General features: G+C 37.2%; 1 protein-coding gene across 2 annotated transcripts in view; it reads left to right on the forward strand.

Moving 5' to 3' along the window:
- The window catches only part of LOC121377118 (replication factor C subunit 1-like), a 79855-nt gene that overhangs the window by 17086 nt on the left and 42258 nt on the right, over positions 1-20511 (forward strand). Inside the window, exons 5-10 of one of the 2 annotated variants that reach the window (XM_041505004.1) lie at positions 664-854; positions 1492-1572; positions 9135-9192; positions 10442-10533; positions 12764-12919; positions 15274-15366. In XM_041505004.1, the coding sequence (XP_041360938.1) occupies positions 664-854; positions 1492-1572; positions 9135-9192; positions 10442-10533; positions 12764-12919; positions 15274-15366 (671 nt within the window). The remainder of the gene's footprint in view (positions 1-663; positions 855-1491; positions 1573-9134; positions 9193-10441; positions 10534-12763; positions 12920-15273; positions 15367-20511) is intronic. The other variant, XM_041505005.1, reaches the window with a different exon arrangement.

Raw genomic sequence — 20511 nt, forward strand, 5'->3', positions numbered from 1 at the left:
ATTGAAAAACATCGTGATGTCATAGCTACGGCAGTTTTATTATGTCGTAATGCTAAGATACCTTCGTAAATCTGTAACCTGGATATTTACCGAGACAAATTAATAAATAATTGATTTTGCTGTTTTTCTCTTCTTTTTAAAAAAAATATACATGTAACATGTTTTTTTATTTAAACCTCCTCATTCAAATTATCAGGGGTGGGAATTTTCCTTGGATCAGCTGTTTTCCTCTCATGGAACATTGTGTTTCCTCACATTTTAATCGTCCTTTCCTCCAAAATGTGTCAAATGGCACAGATTTTAACCTAGGATTTCAAGAATTTCCAGGACCCTTCCTCTTTTTTTTACAGTTCACCAATTCCCACCCCTAAATTATACTTGGTGTTTAGCTGACATACATATTTGTACTATAGTCTGTTGACATCAAAGTGAACAGATGAATTAGCATATAACTCTAAAATTAATATTAAAATTGTATTATTATGTTTGATTTAATTGGTAATAAAATATGTTAAATTCTTGAATCAATTGGGGTGGGGTTTTTTGTTTTAATTTTAATTTTGAAATGCATTTGCCATCTGAAATGTAATTTGCATTTGATCATTTGTTAAAGAAATCTGAAACCTTTTATGTATATTTGTATTTGTTATAATTGTTATACAGAGGAAGATGAAAGCAAAACTAAAAAACGTTCATCTCTTGAATCATTTGTGAAAATCACTCCCCCGAAACCGAAGACGAAAGCGAAGGAAAAGAGCCCTGAAAAGAAAACGTCTGTCAGTGTTGCTGATTTCTTCGGTAGTGGATGTGTCAAGAGAATTGACAAGAAAGTTGTTGTGGGAAAAAGGAAATTGGTAAATACTGATATTAATTTAATTTCCTTCTTTCTCTTTTGTTTGTGTATTTGGATTAAATTTGGTCAAACTACTTTTGTCATAAACAGACATTTAGTCAATGGATGTGTTTTTACCATTAGAGCTAGATTGATAAACAAAATATATAATTACTACTTGTAAGTAGAAATTATAGATTTTGATTGTCAAACTGTAGTTTACTAGTTATCTTTTAATGTTGTTCTGATATATATACATTCATACATGTTTTGTGTACCTTTTCATCAGTAATTTTTGAAAGTCCTAATAACATTTATGTCAGCTATTGTACTACAACCAAGCTATATATACTGAGAGCTAAAAAATCTTGACACATTTTTATTTTTTAAATTTTGTTTATATTTATTCACAGAACCCCTGTTTACATTTGTTATTTCCCAACCACAGGGATGAACTGACGGAGTTATAATACAAACTTATACATAACCTCACATTATGAATCTACTTACATTGTTAGGAACACTTTTAAGGAATTATAAGTAAATGTTTATTAGTCTCCTATCTAAGGGGACTATAGGATTCATCTCCATCCTAAAACAGGATGTGTTTTTCACAATGTTTTGAGATATTGAGCTGAACTTAACCATCTTGTTTACAGTCATCAGAAGAAATTGAGATTCATGACGATGATGATTTCACAAAAACTCTCTCCCAGCTTGATCAGCAGTCAAAGAAGAAGGTAACGCAATATTTAAAACTGGGCTCTACTTATAAAACAGTCTAGACTCAAATCTCTACACGTATACAATTTGTATGGCATTGCCATGATGTTAAAGTCTCAGACTCTGGGGGCGGGATGTAGCCCAGTGGTAAAGCGTTCGCTTGATGCGTGTTCAGTCTAGGATCGATTCCCGTCGGTGGACCCATTGGACTATTTCTTGTTCCAGCTAGTGCTCCACAACTGGTGTAACAAATAGTCCATGAGCCAAGCCAAAAATTGGTACCATCTGAGGGCACCAAACAAAACTGTTATAATTGTCTTAGTATACCTTAGGACAATACAAAAATGCATGATGGACTTTCCAGTAGAGTAGCTTAAGTTAATTATCACACTTTTAATATTTGTTATATACGTGGTCATAAAAAGCGTAAAAATCCATGTTTTTTTCACTGCGTGCATTAGAAAATTGTGATTTCTGTAGTTTTGTTATTATATTTTTGGCATATATTCTCGCAGAAAATGCATACGCATATAGTGTAAGTAATTTCTAGATCCTAAACTTGATAAACTGTTATCCCGTAATACCAATAAGGCTAAAATAACTTACACACGAAACCTAATTTTCCAAATGATAATCCTGAACTATGAACTGATGTGATATTGATTGTGCACTAAATTAATTTCTTTACTGGAGAGATTTATTGAAGAGGTATTTTCTTTTTCGTTTATCATTGCAGATAGTTTTTATGACTCATAATTAGAGACACAACATGGAAGTACCACATAAAAGGGCACGTGTTGATGACCGAACATGCATTATTTGCTCAAAGACATCTCCAGTTTGTTGAACTAACTAAACCAAAAGACTCACAGTCATTGGAGGCACTGTTGAAAGCTGCAAAAATTCAAAAGTTTCAACCAATCTTAAATCTTCATGAAGATGAACATGAACACAAATTATTCTATCATAGAAACTGTCGTGCCACATTTACACATAAAAAAATATTGGAAAGTTTGGTAGGAAAGCAAGAACAGTCTACGTCAAATGTTGAAGTGAGAAAAATCATCGAGAGAACCATCTACTAATTCATCTCCTGTTCTGGAACAGAGATGCATATTCTGTGATAAGAAAAACAAGTACATCACTGGATCAAAGTCAAGAGAACCCTTAACTCAGGCTAGAGAATTCCGATCTGACGAAAAAATACGACGCACAGCAATGAGAAAATTAGACCAAAAAATCCTTGCAATTACATCACACGAACTAATTGCGGCAGAAGCACACTACCATAAATCGTGTTATCAAAATTATACAAGGGAAGACAAGTCTAACTCTCCATTTGTTCCAGACTCTGATAGTGAACAACAATATCAACTGGCCGAACAAAATGCCTACCTCATGTTGTTTGAACATATACGAAACACTCTTTTTACTGAACACGAAGCTGTAAGAATGACTAGCCTTGCAGACATGCTAATAAACTTTATGGGGACATTTGGTTACACTAACAGTGAAGTGAAAATACAAACAAAGAAACATCTCCGTCGTAAATTGGAAGGCGAGTTTGGTGATTCCATACATTTCGTTTCTTGTGATAATGGAAGAGTGGTGATATTCCCCGACAATTTATCTATTGATTCTCTTGTAAAGGAAAACATACAACTCAAAGAGAAGTTGGAGAGTATAGCATATATCAGCGATATGGAACATGCTCTGAAAATATCAGCTTGTCACATACGCACAGAAATCAAATCAATGAAAGCTAAAACATGGCCTCCTCAACCTAATGATCTCAATGTTGATTACATCAGGTTACCAGATGCACTAGAAACTTTTCTAAATGTTCTTTTGATGGGAGAGAAAAAACAGTCAGAAAATTCTCGAACGCAACGGTTGGTCAAGTCATTAGGCCAGGACTGTGTATATGCTGTGAGTGGTGGTACAGTTGTACCCGCTAAGCAAATAATTTTGCCATGGGCTGTAAAGTCACTAACAGGGAATGTAGAGCTAATTAAGGTTCTCAATAGGCTTGGACATGGAATTTCCTATTCTAAGCTCGAAGAACTGGACACAGCCTTATGCCTCCAGAAATTGGCAACAGAAAGTAACCTGGGAGTTGTTATGCCATCCAGTAGCCACCCATGCATGCCTACAACTCTAGCATTTGATAATATAGATCGACTTGAAGAAACACTAAGTGGAGGTGGAACATCGCATCGAGTTAACGGCATCATAGTACAGCCACAAGTATCCACTGCAGCACCCCAAAGAGTTGTAACTGATGTACAGTTGAACCCTAGGAGACGAAGTATTACGCCAGTAGATACAGATGTACCTGTATATAATGCTGGACAAAGGGTAGGTCCTCTAGTTATTAAGTCACAGAAACTACTTTACGAGTCAGAAGTTCAATGTGCAATGAAAAAAAAAACTACTTATGGTCTTTGGTAAGACAAATCAACAGTTCTGAACAATCTATCAGTTCATGGACAGGTTTCAACATGCTAACCCGTGATGACATCACAGTCACAAAGGATACTGTTGGGTATCTTCCTACAATCAATGGCCCTGCAACCCAGATGTCTACTGTTTATGAGATTCTCAATCAAGTTCTGAAAATAAAGCAAGCATTGGAATTAGAAGAAATCGTCTGTGTCTTTGATCAGGCACTATATGCTAAAGCTTCAGAAATTGTGTGGAAACATCAGGAATTGTATGGAAAGATTGTGTTGAGAATGGGTGTATTTCATACAATCTGTAACATGCTAGCTATTATGGGAAAACGTTTTGGCTCTGCTGGCTTGCGTGATATTTCAGTTGAATCAGGTATCATCACGGAGGGATCCATTAACAGCATTCTTCAAGGCCGATGTTACAACCGAGGAGTTAGATTGTCAAAACTTCTCTACGAAGCATTTCTCAGACTGATATGGAAAGGATTTCATCCTTGGTTGGAGGAAAATCACCACGAAGACTTGCCACACCTAAGTAGCACAACTAAAGCGGTGAGGCAGTTGCACACTGATGTGTCAAGCAGTTCTCTAAATGCTACTTTACAAGATGTTTCTTGCTGCAGAATCCTTGATCGTTTCACAGAATACATGGATTATCTGCGCTTCAGTAGTGGCCAACTTGCTTCTTTCTGGATGTCATTCGTTGACATGTTAGAAGTGTTTCTTGCGATCATCCGGGCTTCTAGAGAAGGGAACTGGCTTCTCCATCTAGCTTCTGTTAGGTCTATCATACCCTGGTGTTTCGCGTATGATAGACAAAACTATGCCAGATACCTGTCAATATACTATGCACAAATGACCAGACTCTCTGAAACTCATCCTGAAGCTCACAAACACATGCTAGAAGGTGGATTTTCTGTCCAGCTGAGTGATACCAATCCTTTTGGAAAAATTCCAGTCGACCAAACCACAGAAGAAACCGTAAACAAAGACACCCAAACAGCTGGCGGCACAAAAGGCTTCAGTTTAAAACCCGGTGCTGTCAGCAGATACTACATCACTGCAGAATACAGAAGCTGTTGTCTGAAGCAACTAAGAAACATGACAGAAATAACTGATAGCAGTGGGCGTGTTATCCATGCAGACCTCACACGTTCACGGATTCACAAAGATGAGCATGCTGTTCAATCTTTAGTCGACCTCATGGAGACCAATTGGACAAACCCATTTGAGAGTAACCCATCTGAATTAATAAATCTTTCCACAGGTTTCAGTGCCCCACCAGACGTTGCTACAGACCTTTTAACAGCACATATCAAAGGAGAAAATGCATACCAGAAATTTCAGGAAAACCGGTTGGAGAAGGGTTGTAACTTTTTTGAACGACTGCCAAAACTGCAGCTAAAAACCTTTGACAATGTCATGAATAAAGCCAAGAAGCTATCAAATAAAGAACTAGTACTGAAAAGTGATAACAAAAACTGTTTGGGCAGATGCTGCTCGTTGCTTCTAGTAGACAACTTGACATGAAGAAAGTTTTGCAGCATCCACTTGGGCCACTTCCTTGGTCACTAGCCAACTGTGACGGTACATTGAAGAAGACCAACAAAGCAGCGTTAGCCAGGAGGCTAGAGAGCAAAGCATCTCCAGCAGAAGATATCCCACAACCATCTGCATGCATAATTGACGGAATGAGTCTGATTCAAAAAATAAAAGGTGACAACATCACATTCAGTGAACTATCTGACCAGCTTTTAACAACAGTGTTAAGGCTGTCAGCAGGCTGTGATCGAGTTGATGTCATCTTTGATGTGTATAAACCAAATTTGATCAAAGATGCTGAGAGGGCACACAGAGGATCAGACACTGGTATTCGCTTAAACAACATCATACCTGGTCATAAAATACAACAGTGGAGACGCTTGTTATGTTCTGGAGCAAGTAAAACGAAGCTCATAACATTCATTACAGAGCAGTGGCAAGAATCAAATCGAAGGCAGCAATTTGGTGGAAAAATACTCTATGTTACCTGTGAAGACATGTGTACTAAGATCACAAACAATAAAGTGGTGAATGTTGAAGATCTGAGGACACCACAGGAGGAGGCTGACACTCGCATCCTACTTCATTGCAAGCATGCATCGCCCGATTTCAACTCAATCATCATTGTTGCTGAAGACACAGACGTCATCATATTGAGCTTGGCTTTCCAGAGCAGGATTGGGTCCACCATATTTATTAAATGTGGTTCCACTACTCGGACCAGATATATTGATATCAGTAAACTGGTCAGTGCCATTGGTAAAGACGTATGTGATGCATTGCTAGGCTACCATGCTTACACTGGTTGTGACACCGTCAGCGCCTTTAGTGGTCGTGGGAAAGTAGGTCCCCTGAAGGTAATTTTAAGCAACACCAAGTTCCTGAACGCCTTTGCTGAACTAGGAAAGGACTGGTTATTGTCAGAAGAGCTGTTTAAGTGTTTGGAACAATTTACCTGCCGTATGTATGCTGCTCAATCAGATATCTCCGACGTGAATGAAATGAGATACCAAATATTCCGATCCAAGAACGGTGATATTGAATCTGGTCAGTTACCACCATGTAGAAACTGCCTCAAGTTACATGCTATTAGAGCAAACTACCAAAACAGCTATATGGCATCGGAGCTTGGAGGTTCAGCCTAACATACCAAGCCCACATGACAGCAACGGTTGGATACTTGATGATGATTCCGGGCTTCAGATTAACTGGATGACAGGCCTACCAGCTCCAGATGTTGTCTTAGAATTCCTCTGTTGCAAGTGCAAAAGACAATGCACTGTTCCTTTGTGTACCTGTGTCTCCAATGGGTTGAAATGTACAGAATCATGTTTCTTACAATCTTGTGAGAACATGCGAGATGATGAGAGAGAGCAAGAGCAGATTGATGACAGGTCTGAGGATGACAGCAGTGATAGTGATGAGTACTGACTCAGACTACAGAACAGTTTGTCAACCATAAATACATGCCATCATGCATGTAGTAATGCAGATGTGTCTGGTCCTCTACATCTGTTATAATACAAGTATGAAAGTTGTTACATTTTTTTTTATCAAAGTGTTTTACCTTTCAAATTTTATTTCAGCAGAAAACAGTAATCATTATGTTCTGTATCATTTTATTGTTTCTTAAAGTGATTATTGCCCTGTATTGCCCTGTAATTCAAGCAAGAGAATAACATTTTGCTATGCTATAGATACTTAGTATGATACTTAGTAGATACTTAGAAAGAATGTATATCAAAGCTTTGGATTTCGCCAATATCGTCGGACACAGTATAAAAGTAGTACTTATTTTATGCTTGTAAAAGTGTTTATAATATAAAGTATGCCTTAAAATGTTTGTTTTGAGGTTTTTTAATGATGTAGTATACTAGCTTTTAAATGTTGATAAGTGCATTTCAGTTTGTGATTAATATTAAACTTTATATAATGACATACAGTTTAATATGGAGAAACGTTATTAATTTTTAAGGAAAATACCCCCCTCTTAGTAAAACTCGTCTCCTGACCTTAAGCTACTCTGTAGATAAGTCCATCATGCTGTTTTGAGACCCAGATACATACACCTATCAAAAACCTTCCTTCCTGTTAGAGTTCTGAGATTTGACTCTTAAAAAGTTTTATAAGCATGGGGTCTGGGCCGATATTTTCGAAGCTATCTTAGCACTGTGACGTCACTATGGCATATGCTGTAGTGATATATAGCCTACAATATTTTTACGAATTTGTTGCACTAAAATTGCTTCAAAAATGTGGGCCTCGGTGTCCACCTGTCTTAAGAGTGGTTTGTGTAAACATTACAACATGAAAATACATGATATAACATGATGCATTGTCTTCCACTCTAACAGAATTAGATATGATAATTTTGAGCATTTTCCCAGAATTCCACATGTTAGCATAACCTGAAAAATGTCCTTTTTGCCCTTTTGTCCGTGATGAAAAGTTCACTGGAATGTTCTACTTTTGAAGATAAAGTTTTCTGCATTTTTGGTTCAATCTCATTTTCTTTTCATATCTGACCTATGACATTTTGTCCACGTGACAGTAGGAGAGTGATCAGAACTCATTTGAAGATACCGGCCTCAGTGGCGTCATGGTTAGGCCATCGGTCTACAGGCTGGTAGGTACTGAGTTCGGATCCCAGTTGAGGCATGGGATTTTTAATCCAGATACCGACTCCAAACCCTGAGTGAGTGCTCTGCAAGGCTCAATGGGTAGGTGTAAACCACTTGCACCGACCAGTGATCCATAACTGGTTCAACAAAGGCCATAGTTTGTGCTATGCTGCCTGTGGGAAGCGCAAATAAAAGATCTCTTGCTGCCTGTCGTGAAAGAGTAGCCTATGTGGCAACAGCAGGTTTCCTCTAAAAAACAGTGTCAGAATGACCATATGTTTGACGTCCAATAGCTGATGATAAGATAAAAAATCAAACAAACAAACAAACGTTACATTTGAAGATTTCAACCATTTGATTGGTGGTTGGGATATATTAATGGGACTAGGGGTAAAACACCATACAGGTCAGGGTAAGGATTTATGAAAAGAGAAAACAATCATTTCATCATTTCATCTCTGCACAAGAAACTTCTTCTTATGCATTCAAGCTATAGTTGATCATGTTTTAGATTTGGAGTCCGGTTGTGGTGATAAAAAACGCTATTTCTGTCAAGTCTTCTTTGGAACCCCAAAGCTTGACAGCCAGTGTTGCTCCGTTCGGCCAGTGCTTTATCCTGTCTTCATTGTAGAGGGGGCAGAATTGCAGGATGTGCTCTGGGGACTGTGGTCCTGTATGACATGGACATTCATCAGTGTCTGCCAGTTTCAGGCGGTACATATGGGATCTGAGATGGCAGTGATCGGTTCTTAGCCTGAAAATGGTTGTCTCTTGGTATCTCTCCAGATGATGGATTGGATCCTTGGTTGTAGTGCAAGAAATAAAGCATTGGATTTTAATTTTAAATGCTTTTTTTTATCTCTTCATTTCTTAAAAGTTTGAAGAGTTAAGTTTACTGATTGAGTTTTAAGGATGTATTGTTAGTTTATGCAGTCACACGTTATTTTATTAATTATTTTGCAGGCTAAGATCGATGACAGTCCTGAGAAGCCTATAGGTGAGAGAACACACTTTCTGCTTGGTTAATGTTCAGTTTTATTTCTTTGTTATAAAAGATCAAATTTCTTGCCCACTGGACAGGGTTACTCATGTTTAAAAAAATTCTGTTTGCCATTTCACGTGGTATCACTGTTTTAAAAATATTTAAACAAATTAATATTTTCAACTTTATATTTATTGGTAAGTTGAACATTACATATTTATCTCGTTGCATAAGGTTGACTATATTTTTCCGCGTATGATTAAACTAGTTTGCAGGTGAAATGTATAGGATCGTTCTTCAATAAACAGATCGTAGCTTACAAAATTAATGTTTTGTTACTGTAATTAAATGGGCAAGAAAAAGAATCAATCACTGTTGTGAGGTATAGATATGGCAATTCCAACCCTTGGGGGAAAAACATTTTGTCCCTCGGGTTGTAATAGCCTTATTTATACCTCACAACGGTGATAGATTCTTTTAATCTACACTTTTTAGTGGTGATGTCTCAGTGATCATTTATAATAAAAACTTTATCGGTTAGGCTTTACCAATATGATAATCAATTATAAAATTCCATAATTGATTGTCATGGAAAACGCTAACCGTAACTGTTCCTACAGTTTATATCATGGAACTTATGTAAATAGGTTGTGGTTTGAGTTTGTTTTCATGTGTATATAAAGAAAACGGGACATTAAATTGGAATTAAAGATAAAATTAGCGATTTGTAGAGTCTCTGCCGGTGAAGATTACAATAGGTGCATGTAGTCCTAATATTTTAAATCCTTCTTAAGTTCATATAATTGTTACTGATTGTATAATCGAAATTTGATTAGTTGGTGCAAAATGGTTACAGGGGATAATTGATGATGAAATTCAAACAGACACTATTTTTTAGAAGCCTGGATTTCAATAGAATGCTACCCAAAGACTGTTCCTGTTATTGTTCTTTAAATGAAAGACTCGCAAACCTACGGCTTTTCACGATCCTACAAGGTTTCCACAGTTCATTGTTATTTTTCTCTATGTTTTAATAATAGCCAGGGCCTATATTTTCAAAGCTATCTTAGTGCTAAAATATTGTAATTTTACAGTCATGGACTGTGGCATTTGTCATAGTCGATGGTGGTTTTACGATATTGTAGCATCTAAGATATCTTCAAAAATCTGTACACTGGAGGTCAGAATATCACTGTTGTTAATGTAGGTAGCTGGTGTGGTTCATTGGTTTGACTTTTGTTGTTTTTCTTGTTGGCTTCTATAAAGATATATATATTTTTTTTATTAGACAAACCCAGTCTGTCTTCTAAGTTGGCTGGGAAGATGAAATATCTAGTGGAAGATACTCCAGAAAAACAGGACAAATCGGACGTAAAAAAGGTATTTTGAAGTTGCAATTAATAGAAACATTTGTCATAATTAATGGAATCAGTTCCTAGTAAGACTGATAAAATGTTTTGGTTTAAAAAGTATGACATGTTTGTAAGATTATAAAACATGTTTTGACTACAATATAGGCTTTAAGCTTCATCAAAAATCTAGCAGCAGTTTGCCAGGCTTGATTTATTTGTAATACGTAAAGGTTCAGGGTCTAGGTGTTTCACAGGAGTAGCCTAGTTATACACTATTTTTTTCTATGTGCCTACCCACAAATGTAATTGCTAATGGTTACCAATTATTTCAACCAATCAAAATGCATGGAAGTAAAGATTTGAGTGATACAAAAATCCTGACTGTCATTTCATGAAATCGGTACAGCACCCATGCTTGTATCATCATCTCTCTATATCATCTGATTTGAGCAATACCACAATCCTGACTGTCATTTCGTGAAATCGGTACAGCACCCATGCTTGTATCATCATCTCTCTATATCATCTGATTTGAGCAATACCACAATCCTGACTGTCATTTCATGAAATCGGTACAGCACCCATGCTTGTATCATCATCTCTCTATATCATCTGATTTGAGCAATACCACAATCCTGACTGTCATTTCGTGAAATCGGTACAGCACCCATGCTTGTATAATCATCTCTCTATATCATCTGATTTGAGCAATACCACAATCCTGACTGTCATTTCGTGAAATCGGTACAGCACCCATGCTTGTATAATCATCTCTCTATATCATCTGATTTGAACAATACCACAATCCTGACTGTCATTTCGTGAAATCGGTACAGCACCCATGCTTGTATAATCATCTCTCTATATCATCTGATTTGAGCAATACCACAATCCTGACTGTCATTTCGTGAAATCGGTACAGCACCCATGTCTGTATGATCATCTCTCTATATCATCTGATTTGAGCAATACCACAATCCTGACTGTCATTTAGTGAAATCGGTACAGCACCCATGCTTGTATAATCATCTCTCTATATCATCTGATTTGAACAATACCACAATCCTGACTGTCATTTCGTGAAATCGGTACAGCACCCATGCTTGTATAATCATCTCTCTATATCATCTGATTTGAGCAATACCACAATCCTGACTGTCATTTCGTGAAATCGGTACAGCACCCATGTCTGTATGATCATCTCTCTATATCATCTGATTTGAGCAATACCACAATCCTGACTGTCATTTCGTGAAATCGGTACAGCACCCATGCTTGTATAATCATCTCTCTATATCATCTGATTTGAACAATACCACAATCCTGACTGTCATTTCGTGAAATCTGTACAGCACCCATGCTTGTATAATCATCTCTCTATATCATCTGATTTGAGCAATACCACAATCCTGACTGTCATTTCGTGAAATCGGTACAGCACCCATGTCTGTATGATCATCTCTCTATATCATCTGATTTGAGCAATACCACAATCCTGACTGTCATTTAGTGAAATCGGTACAGCACCCATGCTTGTATAATCATCTCTCTATATCATCTGATTTGAATGGGGGCGGGACCTAGCCCAGTGGTAAAGCATTCCCTTGATGCGCGGTTGGTCTGGGATCGATCCCTGTCGGTGGACCTATTGGGCTATTTCTCGTTCTAGCCACTGGTGTAACAAAGGCCATGGTATGTACTGTTCTGTCTGTGGGATGGTGCATATAAAAAATACTTGCTGCTAATCGAAAGAGTAGTCCATGAAGTGACGACAGCGGGTTTCCTCTCAATATCTGTGTGGTCCTTAACCATATGTCTGACGCCATATAAATGTAAATAAAATGTGTTGAGTGAATCGTTAAATAAAACATTTCCTTCCTTCTGATTTGAATATGAAATTACATTTTACGTTTGGCTGACATGTGAGGTAAAAAAGATATGTTAATACTTTTAAATAGAGTGAACCTGAAAATAAAACAGTATTATCGGCCTTGGTGGTGTCGTGGTTAAGCCATCAGACATAAGGCTGGTAGGTACAGGGTTCGCAGCTCGCTACTGGCTGCCATCCAGAGCGAGTTTTAATGACTAAACTAGCTGAGGTGTGTGTCCAGGACAACATGCTTAAACCTTAATTGGATATAAACACGAAAATAAGTTGAAATAAAAAATGAATGAAAACAGTATTGCTAATTTCAGACAGTCTTAGGTGTAGTAATATTTACAAAGCATAATATTAATTGTTATATTAAAATGTTCAGCTTTCTCCACTGAAGAGGAGATCACCAAGGAAAACACCAATAAAACATGAAGTAACATTCACGCCTCACAAGAAATCACCTTCCACGAAGAGTCCAGCTGACTTAGACACACCTGTACAGAAGAAACCTTCACCAAAGAAAACTAGTCCAAATGAGGTGAATGTTTTTTTTGTATCTAGTGCAGAATACCAGGGGCCTAATTCACAAAGCTCTCTTAGGCTCTGCTAGACAACATAGCATCCTCTTTGCAAATCTTTTAGCATTGCACTGCGAGATCACAAAGTTGCGAGAGTTTAATGAGTTAGACCCAAGATCATTTCCAACCTAAATCGAACCACACACTTAGGAGCATTTGTTAAACTTTGGGCTGGAATATGTGTAGTGGTCATTGGTGTAGCAAGGTTTTTGTATTTTGTATCCACATTGTTGGGGGGACGGGGGTACACACACTGTCTAGAGTGTTGATTTCTGCTTTGGGGTAAAAAGGGTGAAAAGTGGTGTGATAACCCATGCTCACCCCACCCTGCCCCGGCTATGTCAGTGGTAGTGACAGTAAACTTAATTGCATCGTCTTGGGGAACTGGTGTTCATGGCTGATTACAAAAACAGTATTCAACAACGGGTGTGATTGTATCTGGTTTTGAACCGGTTACGTAAACAGGAATGGACAGGAAAGTTGGTTTAACAACACTTCAAAGAGGGGGATGTATCCCGGTTGTAAAGTGCTTCCATGATGTGCGGTCGATCTACGGTCAATCCCCGTCAGTGAGCCCATTGGGCTATATCTCGTTCTAGCCAGTGCACCATGACTGGTATATCAAAGGCCGTGGTATGTGCTATCCTATCTGTGGGATGGTGTATATGAAAGATTTCTTGCTACTAAGACTATATTATGTCAAAATTACCAAAGGATTGACATCCAATAGCTGATGATTAATAAATCAATGTGCTCTAGAGGTGTCGTTAAACAAAGCAAACTTTAACAACACCTCAGCACATTTTAAATCCAGATCTGTCAAGGGTGATAACTCCTACGACCCATCGTACCTCAGGTACCGTGATGATAATTTGAAAACATTTCTGTTTGTCATATGTAGATTGTATAGATCTAGATTTTTTAGATCTACTTAGTGTATATTTACATTGTAGAGATCTACATTGTGTCGATCTACATTGTACACATTTACATTGTATAAATCTACATTGTATAGAACTACATTGTATACATGTAGATCTACATTTTATGGAACTACATTGTGTAGAACTACATTGTGTAGATCTACATTGTGTAGATCTACATTGTGTAGATCTACATTGTATAGATCTACATTTTATAGAACTACATTTTATAGATCTACATTGTATAGATCTACTTTGTATAGAACTACATTTTATAGAACTACATTGTGTAGATTACATTGTATAGATCTACATTGTATAGATCTACATTGTATATTGTATAGATCTACATAGTATATTGTATAGATCTACATTGTATAGATCTACTTTGTGTAGATCTACATTGTGTAGATCTACATGGTGTAGATCTACATGGTGTAGATCTTCATTGTGTAGATCTACTTTGTATAGAACTACACTGTGTAGATCTACATTGTATAGATCTACATTGTATAGATCTACTTTGTGTAGATCTACATTGTATAGATCTACATTTTATAGAACTATATTGTGTAGATCTACATGGTGTAGATCTACATTGTATAGATCTACATTTTATATGATCATATTTATTATATACACATAACTGACTTGTATCATTCATCACCTGCTATTTACATCCAGTAAGTGATGTTTATTTAATTCCGGGGTGTTGGTGAACAATTTGGTGTGGGATCTAGCTTAGTTGGTGAAGAGCCACCCCTGAGGTGTTGGACTCATAGGACTGAACCCCCTGGGTGGGGGAAGGGCAAGACTTAGCCCAGTGGTAAAGGGCTCGCTTGATCCCCGTCAGTGGACCCATTGGGCTATTTCTCGCTCCAGCCAGTTAACCACGACTGGTACATCAAAGGCCGTGGTAGGTGTTATCGTGTATGGGATGGTGCATATAAAAGATCCCTTGCCGCTGATCGAAAAGAGTAGCCCATGAAGTGGCGACAGCGGGTTTCCTCTGTCAATATCTGTTGTGTCCTTAACCATATGTCTGACGTCATATAAATGTAAATCAAACGTGTTGAGTGTGTCGTTAAAACATTTTCTTCCTGCCTTCCCTTGGTGGTGGACACATTGTTTTTCCCGTCTTAACCAGTGCACCAAGGTATGTGTTGTTCTGTCTGTAGAGAAATACATATAAAGTGTTTCTTGCTGCTAATGGAAAAATGTAGCAGGTTTTCTCTGAAGATTGTCGCATTTATCAAATGTTTGACATCCAATAGCCGACGACTAACAAATCAGTGTGCTATAGTGGTGTTGTTAAACAAAACTGTTAAAGCATTCACAAACATATTTTAATGTTGTTGATACCACACAGATATTTTGTTGTGTTATTACAGTCTGGTACGCCTAGTTTAGAAAGAAGGACAAGTTACCGAAGTTACTTAACACGAGAGGGACCACGTGCTCTGGGCTCTAAGGAACTTCCACAAGTATGTATAGTAACACAGCAATAGCTGGCTACACACTACAAATATAATTTTACTGTCACTATTAGCCACTCCATCATACACAAGTACGTATAGTAACACAGCAATAGCTGACTACACACTACAAATATAATTTTACTGTCACTATTAGCCACTCCATCATACACAAGTACGTATAGTAACACAGCAATAGCTGACTACACACTACAAATATAATTTTACTGTCACTATTAGCCACTCCATCATACACAAGTACGTATAGTAACACAGCAATAGCTGACTACACACTACAAATATAATTTTACTGTCACTATTAGCCACTCCATCATACACAAGTACGTATAGTAACACAGCAATAGCTGACTACACACTACAAATATAATTTTACTGTCACTATTAGCCACTCCATCATACACAAGTACGTATAGTAACACAGCAATAGCTGACTACACACTACAAATATAATTTTACTGTCACTATTAGCCACTCCATCATACACAAGTACGTATAGTAACACAGCAATAGCTGGCTACACACTACAAATATAATTTTACTGTCACTATTAGCCACTCCATCATACACAAGTACGTATAGTAACACAGCAATAGCTGACTACACACTACAAATATAATTTTACTGTCACTATTAGCCACTCCATCATACACAAGTACGTATAGTAACACAGCAATAGCTGACTACACACTACAAATATAATTTTACTGTCACTATTAGCCACTCCATCATACACAAGTACGTATAGTAACACAGCAATAGCTGGCTACACACTACAAATATAATTTTACTGTCACTATTAGCCACTCCATCATACACAAGTACGTATAGTAACGCAGCAATAGCTGGCTACACACTACAAATATAATTTTACTGTCACTATTAGCCACTCCATCATACACAAGTACGTATAGTAACACAGCAATAGCTGGCTACACACTACAAATATAATTTTACTGTCACTATTAGCCACTCCATCATACACAAGTACGTATAGTAACACAGCAATAGCTGGCTACACACTACAAATATAATTTTACTGTCACTATTAGCCACTCCATCATACACAAGTACGTATAGTAACAGCAATAGCTGGCTACACACTATATAATATAAAATATAATTTTACTGTCACTATTAGCCACTCCATCATACACAAGTGCATATAGTAACACAGTGATAGCTGGCTACACACTACAAATATAATTTTACTGTCACTATTAGCCACTCCATCATACACAAGTACGTATAGTAACGCAGCAATAGCTGGCTACACACTACAAATATAATTTTACTGTCACTATTAGCCACTCCATCATACACAAGTATGTATAGTAATGCAGCAATAGCTGGCTACACACTACAAATATAATTTTACTGTCACTATTAGCCACTCCATCATACACAAGTACGTATAGTAACACAGCAATCTCCATCATACACAAGTACGTATAGTAACACAGCAATAGCTGACTACACACTACAAATATAATTTTACTGTCACTATTAGCCACTCCATCATACACAAGTACGTATAGTAACACAGCAATAGCTGGCTACACACTACAAATATAATTTTACTGTCACTATTAGCCACTCCATCATACACAAGTACGTATAGTAACGCAGCAATAGCTGGCTACACACTACAAATATAATTTTACTGTCACTATTAGCCACTCCATCATACACAAGTACGTATAGTAACACAGCAATAGCTGGCTACACACTACAAATATAATTTTACTGTCACTATTAGCCACTCCATCATACACAAGTACGTATAGTAACACAGAATAGCTGGCTACACACTACAAATATAATTTTACTGTCACTATTAGCCACTCCATCATACACAAGTACGTATAGTAACAGCAATAGCTGGCTACACACTATATAATATAAAATATAATTTTACTGTCACTATTAGCCACTCCATCATACACAAGTGCATATAGTAACACAGTGATAGCTGGCTACACACTACAAATATAATTTTACTGTCACTATTAGCCACTCCATCATACACAAGTACGTATAGTAACGCAGCAATAGCTGGCTACACACTACAAATATAATTTTACTGTCACTATTAGCCACTCCATCATACACAAGTATGTATAGTAATGCAGCAATAGCTGGCTACACACTACAAATATAATTTTACTGTCACTATTAGCCACTCCATCATACACAAGTACGTATAGTAACACAGCAATCTCCATCATACACAAGTACGTATAGTAACACAGCAATAGCTGACTACACACTACAAATATAATTTTACTGTCACTATTAGCCACTCCATCATACACAAGTACGTATAGTAACACAGCAATAGCTGGCTACACACTACAAATATAATTTTACTGTCACTATTAGCCACTCCATCATACACAAGTACGTATAGTAACGCAGCAATAGCTGGCTACACACTACAAATATAATTTTACTGTCACTATTAGCCACTCCATCATACACAAGTACGTATAGTAACACAGCAATAGCTGGCTACACACTACAAATATAATTTTACTGTCACTATTAGCCACTCCATCATACACAAGTACGTATAGTAACACAGCAATAGCTGGCTACACACTACAAATATAATTTTACTGTCACTATTAGCCACTCCATCATACACAAGTACGTATAGTAACAGCAATAGCTGGCTACACACTATATAATATAAAATATAATTTTACTGTCACTATTAGCCACTCCATCATACACAAGTGCATATAGTAACACAGTGATAGCTGGCTACACACTACAAATATAATTTTACTGTCACTATTAGCCACTCCATCATACACAAGTACGTATAGTAACGCAGCAATAGCTGGCTACACACTACAAATATAATTTTACTGTCACTATTAGCCACTCCATCATACACAAGTATGTATAGTAATGCAGCAATAGCTGGCTACACACTACAAATATAATTTTACTGTCACTATTAGCCACTCCATCATACACAAGTACGTATAGTAACGCAGAAATAGCTGGCTACACACTACAAATATAATTTTACTGCCACTATTAGCCACTCCATCATACACAAGTACGTATAGTAACGCAGTAATAGCTGGCTACACACTACAAATATAATTTTACTGTCACTATTAGCCACTCCATCATACACAAGTACGTATAGTAACGCAGCAATAGCTGGCTACACACTACAAATATAATTTTACTGTCACTATTAGCCACTCCATCATACACAAGTACGTATAGTAACGCAGCAATAGCTGGCTACACACTACAAATATAATTTTACTGTCACTATTAGCCACTCCATCATACACAAGTACGTATAGTAACGCAGCAATAGCTGGCTACACACTACAAATATAATTTTACTGTCACTATTAGCCACTCCATCATACACAAGTACGTATAGTAACGCAGCAATAGCTGGCTACACACTACAAATATAATTTTACTGTCACTATTAGCCACTCCATCATACACAAGTACGTATAGTAACGCAGCAATAGCTGGCTACACACTACAAATATAATTTTACTGTCACTATTAGCCACTCCATCATACACAAGTACGTATAGTAACGCAGCAATAGCTGGCTACACACTACAAACATCATTTTACTGTCACTATTAGCCACTCCATCATACACAAGTACGTATAGTAACGCAGCAATAGCTGGCTACACACTACAAATATAATTTTACTGTCACTATTAGCCACTCCATCATACACAAGTACGTATAGTAACGCAGCAATAGCTGGTTACACACTACAAACATCATTTTACTGTCACTATTAGCCACTCCATCATACACAAGTACGTATAGTAACGCAGCAATAGCTGGCTACACACTACAAATATAATTTTACTGTCACTATTAGCCACTCCATCATACACAAGTATGTATAGTAACGCAGAAATAGCTGGCTACACACTACAAATATAATTTTACTGTCACTATTAGCCACTTCATCATACACAAGTACGTATAGTAACGCAGTAATAGCTGGCTACACACTACAAATATAATTTTACTGTCACTATTAGCCACTCCATCATACACAAGTACGTATAGTAACGCAGAAATAGCTGGCTACACACTACAAATATAATTTTACTGTCACTATTAGCCACTCCATCATACACAAGTATGTATAGTAATGCAGCAATAGCTGGCTACACACTACAAATATAATTTTACTGTCACTATTAGCCACTCCATCATACACAAGTACGTATAGTAACGCAGAAATAGCTGGCTACACACTACAAATATAATTTTACTGTCACTATTAGCCACTCCATCATACACAAGTACGTATAGTAACGCAGTAATAGCTGGCTACACACTACAAATATAATTTTACTGTCACTATTAGCCACTCCATCATACACAAGTACGTATAGTAACGCAGAAATAGCTGGCTACACACTATAAATATAATTTTACTGTCACTATTAGCCACTCCATCATACACAAGTACGTATAGTAACACAGCAATAGCTGGCTACACACTACAAATATAATTTTACTGTCACTATTAGCCACTCCATCATACACAAGTACGTATAGTAACGCAGCAATAGCTGGTTACACACTACAAACATCATTTTACTGTCACTATTAGCCACTCCATCATACACAAGTACGTATAGTAACGCAGCAATAGCTGGTTACACACTACAAACATCATTTTACTGTCACTATTAGCCACTCCATCATACACAAGTACGTATAGTAACGCAGCAATAGCTGGCTACACACTACAAATATAATTTTACTGTCACTATTAGCCACTCCATCATACACAAGTACGTATAGTAACGCAGAAATAGCTGGCTACACACTACAAATATAATTTTACTGTCACTATTAGCCACTCCATCATACACAAGTACGTATAGTAACGCAGTAATAGCTGGCTACACACTACAAATATAATTTTACTGTCACTATTAGCCACTCCATCATACACAAGTACGTATAGTAACACAGCAATAGCTGGTTACACACTACAGACATCATTTTACTGTCACTATTAGCCACTCCATCATACACAAGTACGTATAGTAACGCAGCAATAGCTGGCTACACACTACAAATATAATTTTACTGTCACTATTAGCCACTCCAT

The sequence above is a fragment of the Gigantopelta aegis genome, chromosome 7 (genome assembly GCF_016097555.1).
Source record: "Gigantopelta aegis isolate Gae_Host chromosome 7, Gae_host_genome, whole genome shotgun sequence".
In the NCBI taxonomy this organism is placed as follows: Eukaryota; Metazoa; Mollusca; class Gastropoda; order Neomphalida; family Peltospiridae; genus Gigantopelta; species Gigantopelta aegis.